Source organism: Chanos chanos, chromosome 10 (assembly GCF_902362185.1).
Source record: "Chanos chanos chromosome 10, fChaCha1.1, whole genome shotgun sequence".
NCBI lineage: Eukaryota > Metazoa > Chordata > Actinopteri > Gonorynchiformes > Chanidae > Chanos > Chanos chanos.
In genome coordinates this window covers 15,237,470-15,255,960 of record NC_044504.1, presented here as the reverse complement: position 1 = coordinate 15,255,960, position 18,491 = coordinate 15,237,470, and the positions used below count along the sequence as shown (strand labels likewise).

Below are 18,491 nucleotides of genomic sequence, written 5' to 3'. Positions count from 1 at the left end.
ACATTTTCAGATGAAGTTCATTACTATGATTTTTACTTTGAAAGATTTGTGAGTGCATTTCTTTACTTCTCTTGGCAAAATGAAATACTGCACTGAAAGGCACTTTACACACATGCCACTGCCACTTTTAATTAGAAATGCTTTCAAAGTATTTACAGGAAATACTGTAAAATTCTGCCAAGCCAATGTACCTGTACCCTTGTCATACAATTAAAAAAAACAAAAAAAACTGGCATGCTCCAAGTTGACTTGTTTGTTTTATGAGTCATTATGATAAATTTACTTCACAAGGACTGTACAAAGGCCTTGGTGGATGTGAACACCTTCTTTTGTACCTAAGCTCTGGGTACTGTGTTCACTTATAGCTACCAATGTAAGATGGTCTTGGAGGCACAAACAAAAGTAACACTGGATGCGTTCCAGCCAGTATTCGTATTTGACAAGTTTATCAAATTACATTATAATAATAATAACAATAATATTAATAATAATAATAATAATAATAATAATAATATTTCATAGTAATAAACACGGGCATCAGTTAAACGAACAAAACCAAACAATTCTACTGCGCCACCTTGCTGTGTTGGCACAATTCGTCTATCACCCTTGAACAGCGAGGGCAGCTTTTATTCTATGTAGGGGATCTAATAACATTTCTGTTCTGTCGTTTGAACTTTGGACACCCTGCAAGTGTAATCTCAGGCGTCGTTCTCTCCGCCCATGTTACCGTAGTAGTTGATGGACACACTGACTCTATGTAAATCGCGCGGTAGCTAGGGGTTGGTCCTAGGCGCTGTCCAACATCGATCAAAGTCCGCGTTTGTCAAGGTGCTGAATTGGGCCTATTTGCTCTTTAAGTGGAAACTTGGCACTCTTTAACTTGAGTACACGCTAACTTATCGTAATCATCATCTGGGTGAGGCTCTGATACCACGGAGCAAAACGAGTAACCAATGACCCCCTCGCTCAGTCATCCCCGCACACACTGATCTCACAGACGGAAACGGAGTGTACGAGCACGGGTTTACCGTGTTTTGTGAAGAGGAGTAAGAGTCTTGGAGCCGATTTAATTTTGACGACGTCGTATCCGTGCGGAACAAACATAACCGAAAATGCCTAAGCCAGTGAGTACTTTTTTTCTCTTTTTACATACCCTCCTCGTTAAAAAACAAAAAAATCAATCACTGCAAATGAATGTAATAATATGAAGAATAATTAAAAGAACTGAAAAATGTGTTGCCTGTATGTATGAGTTGAAAGGTCGAAGAGAGAGATTAAGTACATATAAATGTATAACTTGCTAATTTATTTGTTTTATATTAAAGTATTTGCATGACTTCGGTGGCTCTGAGAACAGTGGCAAAATATGTTAGCAGAAATCCTTACCCTTTCAAAGGGCATATGATATTTTGCTGAACAAATACTACTCTGAGGGCAAGTTTCCCAAAACGCCACACTATAAACTCCACCTTAGTCTACAGTCCTAACCAAATTTTGAAAGTAATACTTGATGAAAATTTAGCCCAATGCCTTTGGAAAAAGTATCTTTTAGAGAACATGGACCTTCTGTAATGATTAAAATGTTATGCAACAAGTCTTTGATAGTCATGGATACATTGTTGTGCAAGTAAAACTCCTTAATTAAGAGCTGACATGTTAATATTAATTCAGTAAAAGGGAAATAGCCCTTTTCATAAAACTGCAGACATTAACAAGCTCTCCCCCCCTCAAAATCCTGGCTGTAAAAAGGAGATAAAGGCCAGCTTTATGAGTAGCTAACTTTATGAGTTTAGTCATTGTAGTATGGGCATACTCCCACCACTATAGGCTGAATCTTGTTTGTTTTTAATGGGCTCTAACTTTCTATTAATATCTTTAAATAGCTGAGTGTTAAAAACATTTAAACAGACATTATATATTCAGTTATTCTTACATATGGGAGAACACGAGACTTCAAGAATTCCATAGTCTCCAAAAAATGTGTAATTGTCAGTATGCTCAGTAACCAAGTCATTTACTCATTAACCAAACTACAATGGCCTTCACAGTTATGACAGTGGAAATACATTAGCTCAGCATGGATTGAGCTGTGGCCTGATGAAAATGTTTATGGTTGATGTGGCTGATTGTGTCAGATTATAACCATAACTGTTACTTTGCATAAAGATGTCCTCTCATTACACTGTAATCCAAATGGATTTTTTCTGTCTTACTAGTGCTGTTTTACTAGCACAGTACTATTCCCAAATGCCTCAAAGTAAAAGGAAAGAGATGCCATACTCCACAATGGTCAGGTGTATGGTTCATAATATTAGAATATAGAATGTGCAGATTTATACATCTTTCATGTGTGTGTATATGTATGTATGTATATGTGTGTGTGTGTGTGTGTGTGTGTGTGTGTGTATACATACATACATATATATATTCTGCATCATGGAATTTTTCTCAGCTCAGTTATCTGGAAGCTATTATCATGATATAATTGTCAACATTATTTGGTTCTGGAGATATGACTCAAAGCATAATTGCACTCTGAAACAATAGCCCTTGTGTTAGGAGCAAGCATATTACTGTGGAAATGACTGGAGAAAGGTGCAGTGTACACACTGGCTGGCATTTGGTGTGGAATGCTGCACTGCTAAGGAGGGAAACCTGCCCCATAGCAGTCATACTGACTCCTGTCATTGTCTTGGACCATTCTCCTTGGCAGATAAAATTTCTAAACTTTGATAAATAGTTCTTGGATGCCTCAGAAAATGCCAGAATATTATTACAGAATGTGGACTGCTGACAAGTTCCTTGTGGGAGATCCAGTCATGAGGAATAACTTTGTAGGTACCTTTGATTATAAATGGAGAGGACATAAATGATTCCTAGACCTTTGTGTAATGTGTATTTTGCTGCCAAAACACACAGGCATGGCATAATGGGCTGAGATGCCGTACAATTGCATGTGACCTGAACAGCTCACAAGTGGCTCAAAGACGGTATGTGCACTAAGGGGTGAAAGGGTGTGGATCTTATTGCTGCCATAAGATTCCATATTGTAGAGATGCACATGGACACTGAGGCAATAAAGCTGTCAACGTTACATTTGGGGCCAGATACATTATACGTTCATTCTGGACATTTTCTCTTCAGGGAACTGATTAAATTATGATTTAGCAAGTTATGATGTTTGGTTCAGTTAGGGAAATTAGAAAGGGCAAGACATGCACGGACACTTGAAAAATCATATTTGTTCTTGCGTTTGTTACACAAGTCAGGCTAGCTTTATCTTTATAGCATAGGAAAAGGTTCATAAAGGGGTTGTGCAACTTTGACAATTCAGACTTTTAAAGTTCTGTCAAGGTTCAGTGGACAGTTATGAAAGGTTGTGTGAAGTATTGGGACTACAGATCGTGATGTGAAACAATAGAGTCATATCAAAATGTTTTAACACTAATCTAAAAAATTTATTTGAAAAAATCTGAGAGCTGTGTGCTGTGTTTTATGTAAATATAACATATACTACTGATTCTGAGAGCTTTTCATTTGCTTTTCCTCATGTGAAGCTGACCCTGTTGGAAGACTGGACACTGTAAAACTAAAATGAGAAGGCTTTGTGAAGCAGAGTGCTACTTTATACCATTGCAGCTTTATTTAAAGTTATTTTTGGCCATCAGTTACAGTGAAACACACACACACACACACACACACACACACACACATACACATACAAGCAACACACATGTCCATATATTTTCATGCGTAAGGCTGAATCCATAGGAACAATAATGTTCCTGTTCCCATGACACATTCAAGAAATATAATTTATAACATTTCAAAATATTCTCACTGAATTTGAGTTATTGCCCATATGAGCCATTCTTAGTCTTTGGAAGTAAGCAGTCTTGATTAATATTAATATTAAGATTAAGATTAAGATTTAATCTCTGTGAGAGTGCACACACACATTGTGAGCAGTGAATTTGACCTATCCATTTAACCTATCCTTACACACCAGTAGTGAGCACACACAACCACTAGGTGCAGGAGCAGTGGGCAGCACACCTGCGCCCAGGGGGAAGTTGGGGGTTAAGTGTCTCGCCCAAGGGCACTTCAGCCGTGGGTGTTTTTCCTGCCGGTCCTTAGAATCAAACCGGTGACCTTTTGATCACAAGCCTGAACTGATATGAACTGATATATATATACACACACACACACACACACACACACACACACACACATATATATATATATATATATATATATATATATATATATATAGTAAATTGATCTTCTTCACTTATGAAAATATAGGGAAAATAGTACCAACTTAGGTAGTGCACTGTTATGTTATGTCTGAAAGCATATTTGTCAAATGCTTAACTGTTTCATGCTACATTCTCTCTCTTTGCTTCTAATCCGTGTCAAGACTCCACTGTTTCAAATGATTTTTCTTTTTTTTTTTCTCTCCACAGATTAGTGTTCGAATCACCACCATGGATGCGGAGCTGGAATTTGCCATCCAGAGTGTCACTACAGGCAAACAGCTGTTTGACCAGGTCAGACTGGCATTACGCTTCAAAGTATTTCATTGAGCTCATGAGTTTTTCAGTATCAGGCAGCAAGTAATGAATTACTCACAAGCAATTACACAGTATTACGCATTACACAGTATCTTCGCATTATTTCTGTAGGACAACACAGGACTAAAGGGAGATTTTAATTCACATGAATGAACTTTTTTTTTTTTTTAAATTTCAGTTGCATGACTGACTTCCTATGAGGGAGACTCCAAAATTATTGCCCTCTCAGTTTTATAAAGTTACACCCTTTACTTGGCAATCTTTGGGTGTAACCTATCCAACCTTGGAAACTGTCTACTTTATGGTATGACAGATCATATTTATGACATTACTTAGTTAGAGGCCTCCAGTCCAATTCATTATGTGAGAGATAAGCTGATAAGTGGGGGTTGGGAGGCAGTTCATGTTCTGATAATGTGACAAAACAAAATCTGATCCAGTACTGATCTGTGTTGTGAAGATCAATAGTTATGAGAAGGTGTCAGCTTCTTGTTTTTTCTCTCTATAGTCTCAGCCTCCTCCTATATGCCCCCTACAGTTCTAATTTTCAGTCACTCCTCATATTAGACGTGTTATCTGTGTAAGGGTGCCAGGTCTGCCTGTAGTTAAACACAGACCATATCTGATTTGGTTCCTTGTTGCTCATTCCTCAGGTGGTGAGGACAATTGGCCTGCGTGAAGTGTGGTATTTTGGCTTGCAGTACATGGACAATAAAGGATTCATTACGTGGCTGAAACTTGACAAAAAGGTAAATTGATTCAATCATTTTGTTATGTGGTTCTATAGATTTTACCATGTATGGCCTGTTCTATCAATTGCTCACAAAGACACCACAACCAAAGAGTCTTTTTTTTTTTATTACTTGTTAGTCTTAAATTGGTTTTAAGCCAGTCTTAAACCAGTTTGTTTTAATTGGTGAAACAAACATTATAGTGGTATTAAGGGGAATCATTTGAGAATGTCAGTGAAACATACTGATAAACAGACAATCTACCCCAGCTCAATTTTCTTGCTCCATTTCTTTTTTGCCGCCCAGGTCTCTTCCCAGGACGTAAAACGAGAAAATCCCATGCAGTTCAAGTTCCGTGCCAAGTACTATCCAGAAGACGTGGCTGACGAGCTGATCCAAGACATCACACGCAAACTCTTCTTCATGCAAGTGAAGGATGCCATCCTGAGTGATGATGTCTACTGCCCCCCGGAATCCGCCGTGCTGTTGGCCTCTTACTCAGTACAGGCCAAGTTTGGCAACTATAGCAAAGAAAATCACAAGCCTGGCTACCTAACAGCAGAGCGCCTGTTGCCCCAGAGGTAAGCAGGAAGAGTGGCTATGATCCCAGTGAATGGAACCACGTTAGATTGAGATATGGTCTACCGCAGTATTTCTCTTGTTCTATGCACTTATCATTCAGATTGTCGTCATATCCTACAGTCTTAAGTGACAGCACTGCAGTTTAAAGGGAGTTTTTTTTTCCTTCAGAGTGCTAGATCAGCACAAGCTGTCTAAGGAACAGTGGGAGGAGAGGATCCAGATTTGGCATGCTGAGCACAAAGGGATGCACAAGTAAGTCTGGCGCAAACACACTCACATTCAAACACACATTTTTCTTGACATCCCTGTGGTACTTCCACTGATTTCTGTGTTACTGTTACTAAAGCGCAATAAAGACTAATTAAAGATAATCTAACCCCAACCTGAAAATGTCATCAATAACTACTCACTTGTCTGCCATTTATATCCTCATAAATATGACTTATCCTCTTATTCTCATAGACATGTTTGGTCCAAACAGTGCTATAAGAATCTAAATCACAAACACAAACACACGTATGAGCGCGTACACACAATCAGAAAACCTAATCTCAGTCCTCCTCATGCAGGCTTTTAATTTAGTTTAATTTTATATTACCAGGGATGATGCTATGCTGGAGTATCTGAAGATTGCACAGGATCTGGAGATGTACGGAGTAAACTACTTTGACATCAAAAACAAAAAAGGGACCGACTTATGGCTTGGAGTGGATGCACTGGGACTTAACATCTACGAGAAGGATGACAAGTAATCATTAAGTTTTAGCTCAGTGATCAGTGACCTCACATTTAAACAGCTTTATCTGAAGTGACATTAGTTCAGTCTGGGGTATTAGGGTCAGTGTGCCGACAGTCATGTCCCCTCAGTCAATGACCCCCAACTAACTGTTTCTTCTTCAATAAGTTAACCCAGTCAGAATAGTGGTTTAGGTAAATATGACCGCATGGTTGTTGTTGTTGTCAAGGGTCATTGAACCACTTCAGTTACAGGTCTTCTAAACATCTGTCTATGTCTTGATATTATATTACCCATTAGAAACCATTAGAAATACAGATTTCCAAGTATAATTCTTTTAAGTTATGATGTGTTTTCCTGCTGTTCACTAGGCTGACTCCAAAGATTGGATTTCCCTGGAGTGAGATCAGGAACATTTCCTTCAATGACAAAAAATTTATCATCAAACCCATAGACAAAAAGGCCCCGGTAAATTTTCTGTTTTTTTTCTTTGCTGTGAAAGTCACATAACACATTATGAGGCTATCAACCGTGTGGTTCAGAATAGGCCATGTCTCTTCAACAATTAAAGATGATGTTTACCTGAACCATCACACACAAACACACGACACACAAAGACATTTGAGCCTAGGGCTGAAACCATTAGAACAATGACACACCCGAGAAATATTATAGATCTTATTAGATTTTAAAATATTCAGACTCAGTCTCAAACACTGAATGAACATACAATGTATAGCAGAGCCTTATGTGTTCTGAATGCACAATCCTGGTGTTTACAGTCATTTGGAAAGATCACCCTTTTTACACATGAACTCATTTTATCACTTATTTGGGCATTTGGTCTGCACCTCGTTCTTTAATGATTTCCATAAAAAAAAAAAAAAAAATCACAACAGCCTGCGACTCAGCGAAGACAACATAAATGTACTATGTCAGTAACAGTGGAGTTCCCATATTAAATTCCCAACTGCATGTTTTTGAAATGTCCAAAGGGATTAAAAAAAATGGATTTCTAACCACATACTTTTGTAGGGTCAACCTGCAGTGATCAAACACTGACAATGTAAACAACACCAAAAAAAAAAAAGAAAAAAAGTAAATCTTGCTTCACCGCAATAATGTGTCCAAACATTTGTACTGAGGATGAAATTACAAGCTAATATATAATGTTATTATGGGTCTGTATGCCATAAAATTTGAACTTCCTATTAAATGTGGGATGAAATCTAAAAAGGAGAACCCCTCATTCAGTGGAGCCACTTTTAGTTAGCCTGAGGCTACGCAGTGCCTAACTTGCATCAACACACTAGCATATTTGTTTTCGGGAACAGAGCCGTCCACTTTGTCAGGAGTTGAGGACTCTGTTGAAGAGTCTTGTGATCTATTCTGGGAAGAGACATGATGTTATTAACACTGCGTGCATCCCTCGAGACCTATGACAGCATTGTTTCACTCATCCTGTTTTGAGTAGATCCAACATTTTATCTTTAAGACAATACTATAGTTTAAGATTTACATCTGACAAATTCTCTTGATATTTTATTAGTAAAGTTTCACTTAAGGCCATTAAGACTAGTTTTAGATTATTTCTCACTCTCTGCTTTCATACTATTTCAAAATTCAATTACATATTCTTAATATAAACATTGATTGAGGAGCATTTTAAGAAGATTTAAGAAGATTTTATTTTTTCTGGTGTGTCTTCAACTTAACTCAGTGTGATTCTCCCTCTCAGTGTACATGTTTTTTTAACATGTTAAGTGTGTTTGCCTTTTAATGTTCTTGGTGAGGCTTAAACAGACACTGGAAAAATGATCTGTAGCATATCTATTCATCAGAAATGTTAAAACCACATCTCTCTTTTGTTCTCCTTTTTTCAGGACTTTGTGTTCTATGCTCCGCGGCTCCGTGTTAACAAGCGAATTCTACTGCTTTGTATGGGGAATCATGAGCTGTACATGCAGCGCAGAAAGCCTGATACCATTGAGGTGCAGCAGATGAAGGCCCAGGCCAGAGAGGAGAGACAACAGAGACAGATGGAGAGGTGAAGGCCCTCTGCCAACCATACAAAGCACAAATTGCAGTGACAGCTCTGCATAGCACAGTGCAGCACAGCACTGCGCAGCACAGCACAGCACAGCACAGCACAGCACAGCACAGCACAGAGCAATACAGCACAGCTGATAGAAAGCATACCGTAGTGCAACACAACATAGCAAAGCATAGCACAGTGTAGCATGGAACAGCACAAAACAGTTGAAACGACACAACACAGCATAACCCATAGTTTGTCACAGAACAGCACAGAACAGGTTACCCTGGAACAACATAGCACAATTTAGAATAGACCAACACGGTACACTTTTGCATGGAATAGCACAGCACAGTTTGCCATGGAAAAACACAGAACAGTTCAGCATGGAATAAAACAATGCAGCACAGCAGAGCTGCTTAGTGCAGCACAGAAAAAGCATTGAAACTTTTCAGTTTAGCATAGTTAGGTACCAGTCCTCCACTCATTTGTTTTTTTGTCTGAAAGAGCTTTTACAGAGAGCACACCAGTTATCACAGAGTGGCTTACACCTTGTTTGAGTCCATTTGCTTTTATTTGCCTGCATTCCAGGCCTAACCTTCCTTGGGAAATCATTGCATTGTGTCTATTTTTGAAATGCTAATGTGTGTTGGTGGCCTTATCACTTCAGGGCTCAACTGGAAAATGAGAAGAAGAGGAGAGAGGCCATTGAGAGGGAGAAAGAGCGAATTGAGAGAGAGAAACAAGAGATGATGACAAGGCTGTATGAGTTTGAAGAGCAGAACAAGAAGGCAGAAAGAGGTAGGCAGTCTTTCAGACATTGGCTGATAAAGATTCAGCCTTTCACAGAACCCTTCTTTGTTTAAGTAAGACATCTGTCTATCGGACTTTATTATGAGATACTTAGGTCATTATCAATCATGTCATGTAAAATGACATACAAATCCTGTGTTTCTTGCAAAAACAAAAAATTATCCATTCACTTTAGGTTTTGGGAAAAGCAATACACCGGCTATCTTCATTATTTTCTTGATTTGTTCCCTTGAAGTCAGTTTTAATGAAACATTATAGTATACTTTGCATGGGGAAATGCTGCTCCCTGCTGATGAGATTTGTGTGCTGCGCAGAGCTGAGGGAACAAATGGAGAGGGCTTTACAGCTGGAAGAGGAGCGCCGCAGGGTAGCAGAGGAGGCTGCACGGCTGGAGGCCGAACGACTTGCTGCTCTGGAGGCCAAAGAAGCACTGGCCAGGCAGGCTGAAGACCAGATTAAGACCCAGGAACAACTGGTGTGTCTGGGACATCTAAAATACAACTTTTACCCATACACACAAACACACACAAACACACACAAACACACACACACACACACACACACACACACACACACACACGTAGCTCACAAGTGACAGTATAGATATACTAGTAATATACTTCACAAAATTATCCAGGCTGGCTATTAACCCAGTCGCTTAATTGAGTGATACCACTGGTTGTGATGGAGTAATGACTTGACTCTATTGTAAAGTAAAGTAAAGTAAACTGCTATAGGCAGCCAGTTTGGTATTAAAGAAATAATGTGTCCCCTTAATAGGCTGCAGAGTTGGCAGAGTATACAGCAAGGATTTCTTTGCTGGAGGAAGCTAAGAGAACGAAAGAAGAAGAGGCTGAACAATGGCAAGTCAGAGTGAGTAAAGACTGTGCTCATCAATATGCTCATTACTCAAAAGATGCAATGGTATTATTGAGTTTCTGGACTATGTTTTGATTTATGTAAACTCATGGTAAAAATGTATAAATCTAGAAATCAGTATCTGACCAGCTGCTGTTGTATACTGTACTGCTCTGTTTATTTAAATCTTCTACTTTAGACAGTAGATGTGTGGGCTTCTAAATGTAATGTTTACATAATGATGAACTTTTGTCTGTAACACTGTCATACATTTACTGAAACATCCTCTCTTTCTTGATTTTTAACTGTCTTAGGCCAGAGAGATGCAAGATGACCTGGTGAAAACACGGGAGGAATTAAACTTAGTGATGTCATCACCTCCAGCGGCATCTCCAGTGGAGTACGAAAATCATGATCATGAGAACGAGCATAATGAAAATGAGGAGATCCACACCACTTACAGTGCTGAGTTCCACATAGATGGCATAGTGGACCACCGCTATGAGGAGGAACGCCTGACAGAGGCTGAGAAAAACATGCGTGTGCAGAAACAGCTCATGGTGAGACACACACACACATACACACACACACACACACACACATACACACACACACACACAGATATCCTGGAATCTGCCAACTATCTTGGAATTCATATACCTTACAGACCTTAGTAGTGCAATGGATTAGAGAGTCCTTTATGGTCTCTGACCTTCTTGAATCCACATTGCAGTGGTCAGACCAAGTTTGCAGATCAATCTGATAACATCTAAACTAAATGTGACCCTCTAGGCTCTGAGCTCAGAACTGGCTGAAGCGAGAGACAGCTCCATGAAGACTCAAAACGATCTTCTACACATGGAAAACGTCCGCCTGGGCCGGGACAAGTACAAGACGCTGCGCCAGATCCGCATGGGCAACACCAAACAGAGGATTGATGAATTTGAAGCTTTGTAATAACTGATGGTCTCTGTAAATTGCTTAAGCTGTAGCAAACTCTGTACCTGGGTACATTGCTGCTCTTTAAAAACAGGCGCTTCACATAACATTCAAGCCCACGTTTTTGAAGTTTCCTAATATCTGCGCATTCACTAAAATAATTGAATTTTGCCTAGAAGAGTACTGATTAATAAACAAGATGACCTATTGTAAATGCAAGTGTCAGCCACCTTGCATTAATTAGTGAGACAATCTTGCTTTCTGTGTCTATGATAATCAGCTCCCTGCACTCATATGTAAACCAAGCTGGTATATGCACAGCCATTGAGGACACCTCATATACAGCTGGACTTCAGTATTCACATTATTCACATTACTTCATATTCTTTTGGATAATTATTTAGTTCATAATATTTGTGCCAAAGTTTTTTTTTTTTTTTTTTTTTTTTTTAAGTGAAATCATGTGTATGGTGACTTTTTTGATTTCTCATTCTGTAAAAAAAAATGAGACAGACTAAGCTATTTTTGAAATCTTAAAGACAGATCAAGAATTAATTAGTATTAGCTTTATTGTGTTGTGATTTCCTTGGAAATTGTTCTCCACATAGACTGGTGACCATAGGTGACCTTAGGTGACCATTTCTTCACGTTCAAACAGCTTACCGTTTTTCCCTACAGAGTATCTCAGAAAATGTGTCAGAGTTTGAATTTACAATTTCTCTCTCTCACATACAAACGCATTATTTATAGAACAATTTTGGTAAAGTGCCTTTTTAAATTTTGCCTTTTAATGACATTTGAATGAAATTTTAAACCTAGCTTTTATTTGAAAGATGTGGTCTGTAGTCTGTGTGATTCACTAAGTGTGAACACGTGAGTGTTTGATGCTGTGTTGCTTCTGTATATCTGATACTGGCAAAAAGAGGTGTTCGATTTTCATGAGACAATAAAGATCAACGACACGTCTACCACCCGGGCCATTTATGGGCTGCATTCTCGTTTATGATGCCGCAACATCAATCGAAGTGTAATTTAAGTTTGTGTTGTGGGTATTCACTGTGACATTTGCTTGGATCTGCCGATGCCGAAACTGGTTAAAAAAACGGGGTTTATAGAAAGGATGTACCTTCAGGTCTACAAAGGACACCGATATTGACTCAAGGACGAGAGCGCTAATTATGTTGCTAGACAACAACTTATAAAGCCTGGAAACCCTATCTGTTTAAATATACATAAGGTCAACATCGTCCATCCTTTTTGTTTTGCTGTGATCATGCATCATGTTCCCTACTCATTTGAAAACGTTCCGTAACGCACTTCATGCAATTATTTCAGGCAATTTAAGTGCGAAGCACAGCACAAAATAATACATTCAACTCACTAAGTTAAACAGCGCAATTAGTGTGCGTATGAGATAATACGTGACATACTGACACACGTGACATATATATTTATTAACTTTCCATGTTTCATATTTCAGTCACATTTCTGTTTCTAGTTTTGGTTTAATCATTTTAACTGGGCGAATAAAAAGACTGATTTTTAATGGTGTAGGCCTACAACTGATGTGTGGATGCCCACATTCACGAACAGGTACCTAATCAAGAGTAGAGTCAAATGCGTATAAAATGCAATAACTTGTCTGGTAGTGAAGTAGGCTACATCACTTCTCGATTCCCTAAACAATCTCCCCATCGTTTCACTACTGAATAGTATCCAAATACACCTTGAGGGATCAAATGACCAAATAAGGTACACTTACCATTCCCCCTCGAGGGTGGTGCTGAAGGAACAGCTCCTAGTCAGCGTTTGATGAGGGACTCCATGACTCTGAACAAGACGACAAGAGGACCCCTCTTAGAGAGTTCCGTGCTGCATGAGTTACTATGAGATACTATGAAAAGCAGAAAACTTAACGGTAAAATCAGCACATTCGAGTGAGGAAAACTAGAGGTAATGAGAAAATGAAGCGACAAAACGCAAGGACTCTCGCTTTAATTGTTTGCACTCTGTCCTACTTGTTAATTGGAGCGGGCGTTTTCGACGCTTTGGAGTCCAAGCATGAAAAAAGCATGAAAAGAAAATTGGATTATCGGAAATTCGAACTGATGAGAAAATATAATTTGTCAAAAATCGACTTTGATGAGCTGGAAAAGGTTGTGTTGCTACTGAAACCACACAAAGCTGGAGTGCAGTGGAAGTTCGCCGGATCTTTTTACTTCGCCATCACGGTGATTACCACAATAGGTAATAGCTTGGTTTTAACTTCTCGTAGTTACACGACCACGTTTTCCATTCTGATTTTCTAGTGTGCACTAACAAGGGGTGAACGGGATGTGTAGAGAGCACGCAGGGAATTTCTGTAGAGAGTAAGCGTTGTATTTATCTGTGCTTAACTTGAAAGATGAACATTTTCGACTTTTACATGTAATTTGAGATCATTGGCTTTGCCTGTAGAGGAGATTTCAGGTGATTGAGAACGTTTACCAGTTCAGCCTGGATCGTACAGTGACTCAACTGATCTTTATAGGTTAGCTGTTATTGAATCCTGTTTCGCGCCAAGTCCAAACAATATACGTGGTCTGGTGTTGATTATCTTCATTAGATTTTTGTAGCCAGTTGTGATGGTGCAACAAAAGTGACACGCTTAGGTGCAACTGACAACGTTTCGTCATCAGTACCTGTCTTTTGCAGAACTGTTGACGATCTGGTAGCGTAGTCCACGCGCATTTAAACAAGGGTCTCGATTCACATTTTAAGGGTCCTGGGTACACGGTGTGCCTCTTGTAACGCTGGCAATGTATGCAATCTTAACTTTATAGGTATACTCATCACTGTTTAAAGCGAACCGTTGTTTCTGTGAGCCAACTAGTGTAAGTGTGTGAATTGTCACAGATAAATTACACAACGTTGACTTTTTTGGGCTTTAAAAACTCTTTATGATTACTGCAAGGTAACAGTAATGTGTTAAGATGTATCATATCGCGCTACGATGGAAAAAACTGAATGCTTCGGGATAAAAAAAAAAAGGACAGAGTTGTGGTTTTCGGCTTAAAAGCGTGTCTTCAATATCATATTTTTTCAGCATATTATGTTATTTTTTTGTATATGTGAATAAAAACTGTTGAACGAGAAAATATTGAATACCATCTGGAATGTAAGTGGACCAGTATCTACTGTATGCAGTTACCTACAAAGTACTTTGCATCTTGGCTTCCACGTTACCCTTACTAGATGGTTAATATTCGTTTTTGACTTGAAACCAGATCCGCCTGGACGCTTGCCAGCGAATGACATCCGAGAGATTATGAGGGCGCTTATATGGACATGAATTCTAAAACATTTTTACAGATTTTCTCCCAATTTAACACTGTATTTCTATTTTGTTTAGAGAGGTTGACCACAGCTCTTACAGCCTTTGCCAGCCAATGCAGGCAACTTAATACTCATGATAAATTTCCACAACCTCAATCCAAGTGCTGTGTTTGTCTATGCACAAGGTAACATTTACAACTGACTTCATAATAGCAGTGGAAGAGCTGATTATAATGGATGTCAGTACTAATATTTACAAACTGTCTAAACACAGAAGACTCGGATAAACATGGTGGATATACACAAGACTGATGTTATTGGTTGGTAAAAGCCAGGACATTTACCAGCCTCCTTGCCTCACTCTGTTCTGTGACAGGTCAATACGGAATTGGCTAAATGCAAACTTAAAGTGGCTGTTTAATTTTTTGAAGCACTGTCTCAAATACAGATGTGAAATTAACAAATAAACAGTCTCACCATGTTTGAGCAGAGAAAAGTACTTTGCCTCTAAAGTTCTGAACCTCTCGGTGTGTCTCTTCCCCTTGTATTTACATTCTCTATTTGAAGTCAGTTTTGTTCGCCACAGTTAGGGATGGCTGAATGACAGTGGTATCTGACATAGTTCTGTTGTTTAATGTCAGCAGTTGCATGTGTAAATACAGTGAAGTGAATCACCGGTCTCATCTCTCTGCTCTCAAGGTTATGGCCACGCGGCTCCGAGCACTGATGCAGGGAAAGCATTTTGCATGTGCTACGCTCTCCTGGGGATCCCACTCACTTTGGTGATGTTCCAGAGCCTGGGCGAACGCATCAACACGTTCGTCCGTTTCCTCCTACACAAAGCAAAGAAGTGCGTGGGCCTGCGCCGCACCCAGGTGTCTATGGCAAACATGGTGACCATTGGCTTCTTTTCTTGTGTTGGAACTTTGTGTTTCGGAGCAGCTGCCTTCTCCCATTATGAAGGTTGGAGCTTCTTCCACGCTTTCTATTACTGCTTCATCACCCTCACCACCATCGGCTTTGGTGATTATGTGGCGCTACAGAGGGACAATGCCCTTCAGAACGATCCCCATTATGTGGCGTTCAGTTTCGTCTACATCCTGATGGGACTGACGGTAATCGGAGCCTTCCTGAATCTGGTGGTGCTTCGTTTCATGACAATGAACGCAGAGGATGAGAGACGGGACGCCGAGCAGCGAGCGCTTCTTTCCAGAGACAAGCCTAAAACTCAAGCTCCGCATCGCGCGGAGCCCGTTACGTCACCGACCAGGGGCCGCGACAGCAGGAGACGCGGCCTAAAGGACGTCTACGCAGAAGTGCTCCACTTCCAAACGATATGTTCGTGCCTGTGGTACAGGAGCCGGGAGAAGATGGTGATTCTTCCGCAGGACTTGTCATTCACAGACGCACTCATGGAACAGGGAGATTTGTCGCCCCAACACTTCTTTGAGCCCAGTCCTACTGGCTGTGTGTGCAGCCCACAAAGATGTTCAGCCATCAGTACTGTATCCACTGATCTACAGAGCGTGTCAGCTTTTAGGCTCTGCTCCAAAAGACGCAGTTCAGTTTAAAGTCTCTTAGCAACATTTCAACTGGTCTTTTGCAACCAGTAATAAAATCACAGTAATTGCTGAGTTAAAAGGGGAAATTCACCACTGCTGACATATGGGCCATTTTAAGAGTTGCCTCTTCGTGATCAAACTGTGGTGATTTCTTCTGTCAGTAGACTAGCATTCATTTCTCTGTTTGTTCTCTGTAGTTTACATTTTGATTTTCAGTAAGTATATCAATCTACAGCTAATTGATCTGAAAGAACCTTACATCCTGTCTTAAAGATGGATAGTAGTAGGTTCTGCTTCACTGAACATCCTGACAAAGAATGACATTAACCACAAGATTACACACCACTTAGAAAACCCTGCAATGTCAAGTAATTGGTCTTTATATTTCCCCATTTAATCATTTACTTTGAAAAGCTAGAACAGTTATGGCACAGAAAATCACTGTAGTTTTCAGTGAGTTTAAGGTCATTAAGGAAGCCAAGAATTTTAATGTAAACAAGTACTAAGGGAATCCAACTGTTTGACTGAAAAATCACCTGAGGCATATTTTGAGGTAAAGGTGATAATGAGCCCATGTATCAAAAGAGGTGAATTTCTCCTTTAAGATCTCTCTCTTACGTAATTCTCTTTGTGAGAACTTTTTCAGCATGTTGAACGTGAAACGGTATAGGCATGGTGTAAGAGCACCTAAATACATACAGTAAGACATAAAGTATGTTGACAATAGTTTTTCTTTGTTTGATTTTAAAAGCCGTATAGCATGGTCTGTTATGCTGATGAATGAACTAAAACAAACCGTTTTGAGCTATTACAAACTGTTGTGAGCACTCATTAGAGTGAGTTCTGAGAAACCTCTGATGAAGCAATGACAATAGCACAGTGGCGCTATGGATCAAACTGGGGAAAGCATTTTGAAAGAAAACATTACAGTATTCTATAACTTGGCAACAAATAGTTGCCGTAATTTTTTCCCCAGAATTTACTCAGCCTGTTCCCTATTCTAGTCACTGTTTTGGTCGGACTACTTCATCTCTGGACTAGATTTTTTTTAAATAAATGAACAGTGTTACAGTTTCTACTGGTACAATTTCAATGACATTTTTGGTTCCTTGAATAGTTAATGCCAGCATGGTGGTGTAGTGGTTAGCACCCAAAGTTCTGGGTTCAAGTCCCAGTTACACGTCTTCTCTGTGTGGAGTTTATGTGTGTATGGGTTTCCTCCAGGTATTCTGCATTCTTCCCACAGTTAAAGACATGCATATTAGAGATTTTCAGATGTTCCTACTATTGTCCATGACCAAGGCATTGGCCTCAGAACTGGAACTGGTCCCTGTGCACCCCACAGAGGCTAAATAGTCAGTATGGGTTAACTACAGATGAATTTTCCTATGGGGATCAATAAATTCTAACTTTAAAAGCCCATAATCCATTTCTGAAATCTGTCAGAACATTTGATATTATCTGCTGCATTATTTATTTATTTTTTTCATTTTATTTTAAAAATCCCTGCCATTTTACTCTACATTCTGACTTCTGGATTGTATGCAATTATTTGTATCCACTGTGTAAAACCTTTCTGTGTTTAGAAAAATCAGAATGATTTTAAAACAAATAAAGCGTATCTGTGATACACTATGCACACTTGTTTGAGTGGATCTAAAGAAAACTGACTGAAGATTATAGCCAAGAAGAAAGCATGGCACAGTGGCTGACCCAGATGGCATCCCGACAGGACCTCCGCTCTCTGTCCAGCTCTCCGCACCTTGCAACCGAAATAAACTCTCCCTTTGAGGACACTCAGACTGACCTACAGTGATGACACTATTTGTCTGAGTTTAGTGGTCTAATGCCAGTATGTTCTGATACGGCTTGCAGCGTGTAGGATGATTTGGAGTCTCAACTGCTTTTGTCGTTACTTTTTATGAAGAACATATTTTGACTAATAACAATTTATAGACTATTTTAAGTAAATGGTTAAATATGCTAAAAGCGAAGACTGCATAAGGCGTAATCATTTCATTTTCATTTAATATTGTTGAGCCATCCGCCAACTAAAGCTAGAAGTGCAATTTTTTATTCCAAGGAATAATTATTACTGGCTATTAAATTGCTATTGATTGCTATTAAATTCCCAAAGTCACACTCAAAATTGCCATTATAAATGCACTGACCTAAATTGAAGTTATATTAGCAGATATGCCCTGAATGCTTTTAATTAGTGTTTGACCCAGCTCTGAACTGCAACTAAAACAACAACAGCAGTTATTCCATAAGGTCCTTCCTAAGCCCCTCTCTAGAGTCCCAGTATTAATCTGGACATTGTGTTCTGTGTTTTCCCCTCTG

General features: G+C 39.3%; 2 protein-coding genes across 2 annotated transcripts; both read left to right on the top strand.

Annotated features, from left to right (window-relative positions):
* The first annotated feature begins 824 nt into the window (after positions 1 to 824).
* ezra (ezrin a) lies at positions 825 to 12,242 on the top strand. The gene is made up of 13 exons (XM_030785867.1): positions 825 to 1,127; positions 4,470 to 4,553; positions 5,231 to 5,326; positions 5,615 to 5,889; positions 6,059 to 6,142; positions 6,492 to 6,638; positions 6,998 to 7,094; positions 8,510 to 8,673; positions 9,332 to 9,462; positions 9,789 to 9,949; positions 10,255 to 10,347; positions 10,647 to 10,892; positions 11,125 to 12,242. Exons 1-13 carry the CDS (start codon positions 1,116 to 1,118, stop codon positions 11,287 to 11,289), a joined length of 1,755 nt encoding a protein of 584 aa, XP_030641727.1. The 5' UTR covers positions 825 to 1,115; the 3' UTR covers positions 11,290 to 12,242.
* A 993-nt stretch (positions 12,243 to 13,235) lies between these two features.
* Positions 13,236 to 16,157, top strand: kcnk3b (potassium channel, subfamily K, member 3b). The gene is made up of 2 exons (XM_030787066.1): positions 13,236 to 13,518; positions 15,286 to 16,157. The coding sequence occupies exons 1-2, from the start codon at positions 13,236 to 13,238 to the stop codon at positions 16,155 to 16,157; spliced, it is 1,155 nt and encodes a 384-aa protein (XP_030642926.1).
* The last annotated feature ends 2,334 nt before the right edge of the window (positions 16,158 to 18,491 follow it).

Excerpts from the sequence above, each read along its gene's own strand:
- ezra (XM_030785867.1), top strand. Across the intron at positions 6,143-6,491 it reads GAGCACAAAGGGATGCACAA|GGATGATGCTATGCTGGAGT; the intron begins GTAAGTCTGGCG and ends TTATATTACCAG. Across the intron at positions 7,095-8,509 it reads CCATAGACAAAAAGGCCCCG|GACTTTGTGTTCTATGCTCC; the intron begins GTAAATTTTCTG and ends TCCTTTTTTCAG.
- kcnk3b (XM_030787066.1), top strand. The coding sequence starts at position 13,236 with ATGAAGCGACAAAACGCAAGGACTCTCGCTTTAATTGTTTGCACTCTG. Across the intron at positions 13,519-15,285 it reads CACGGTGATTACCACAATAG|GTTATGGCCACGCGGCTCCG; the intron begins GTAATAGCTTGG and ends TCTGCTCTCAAG.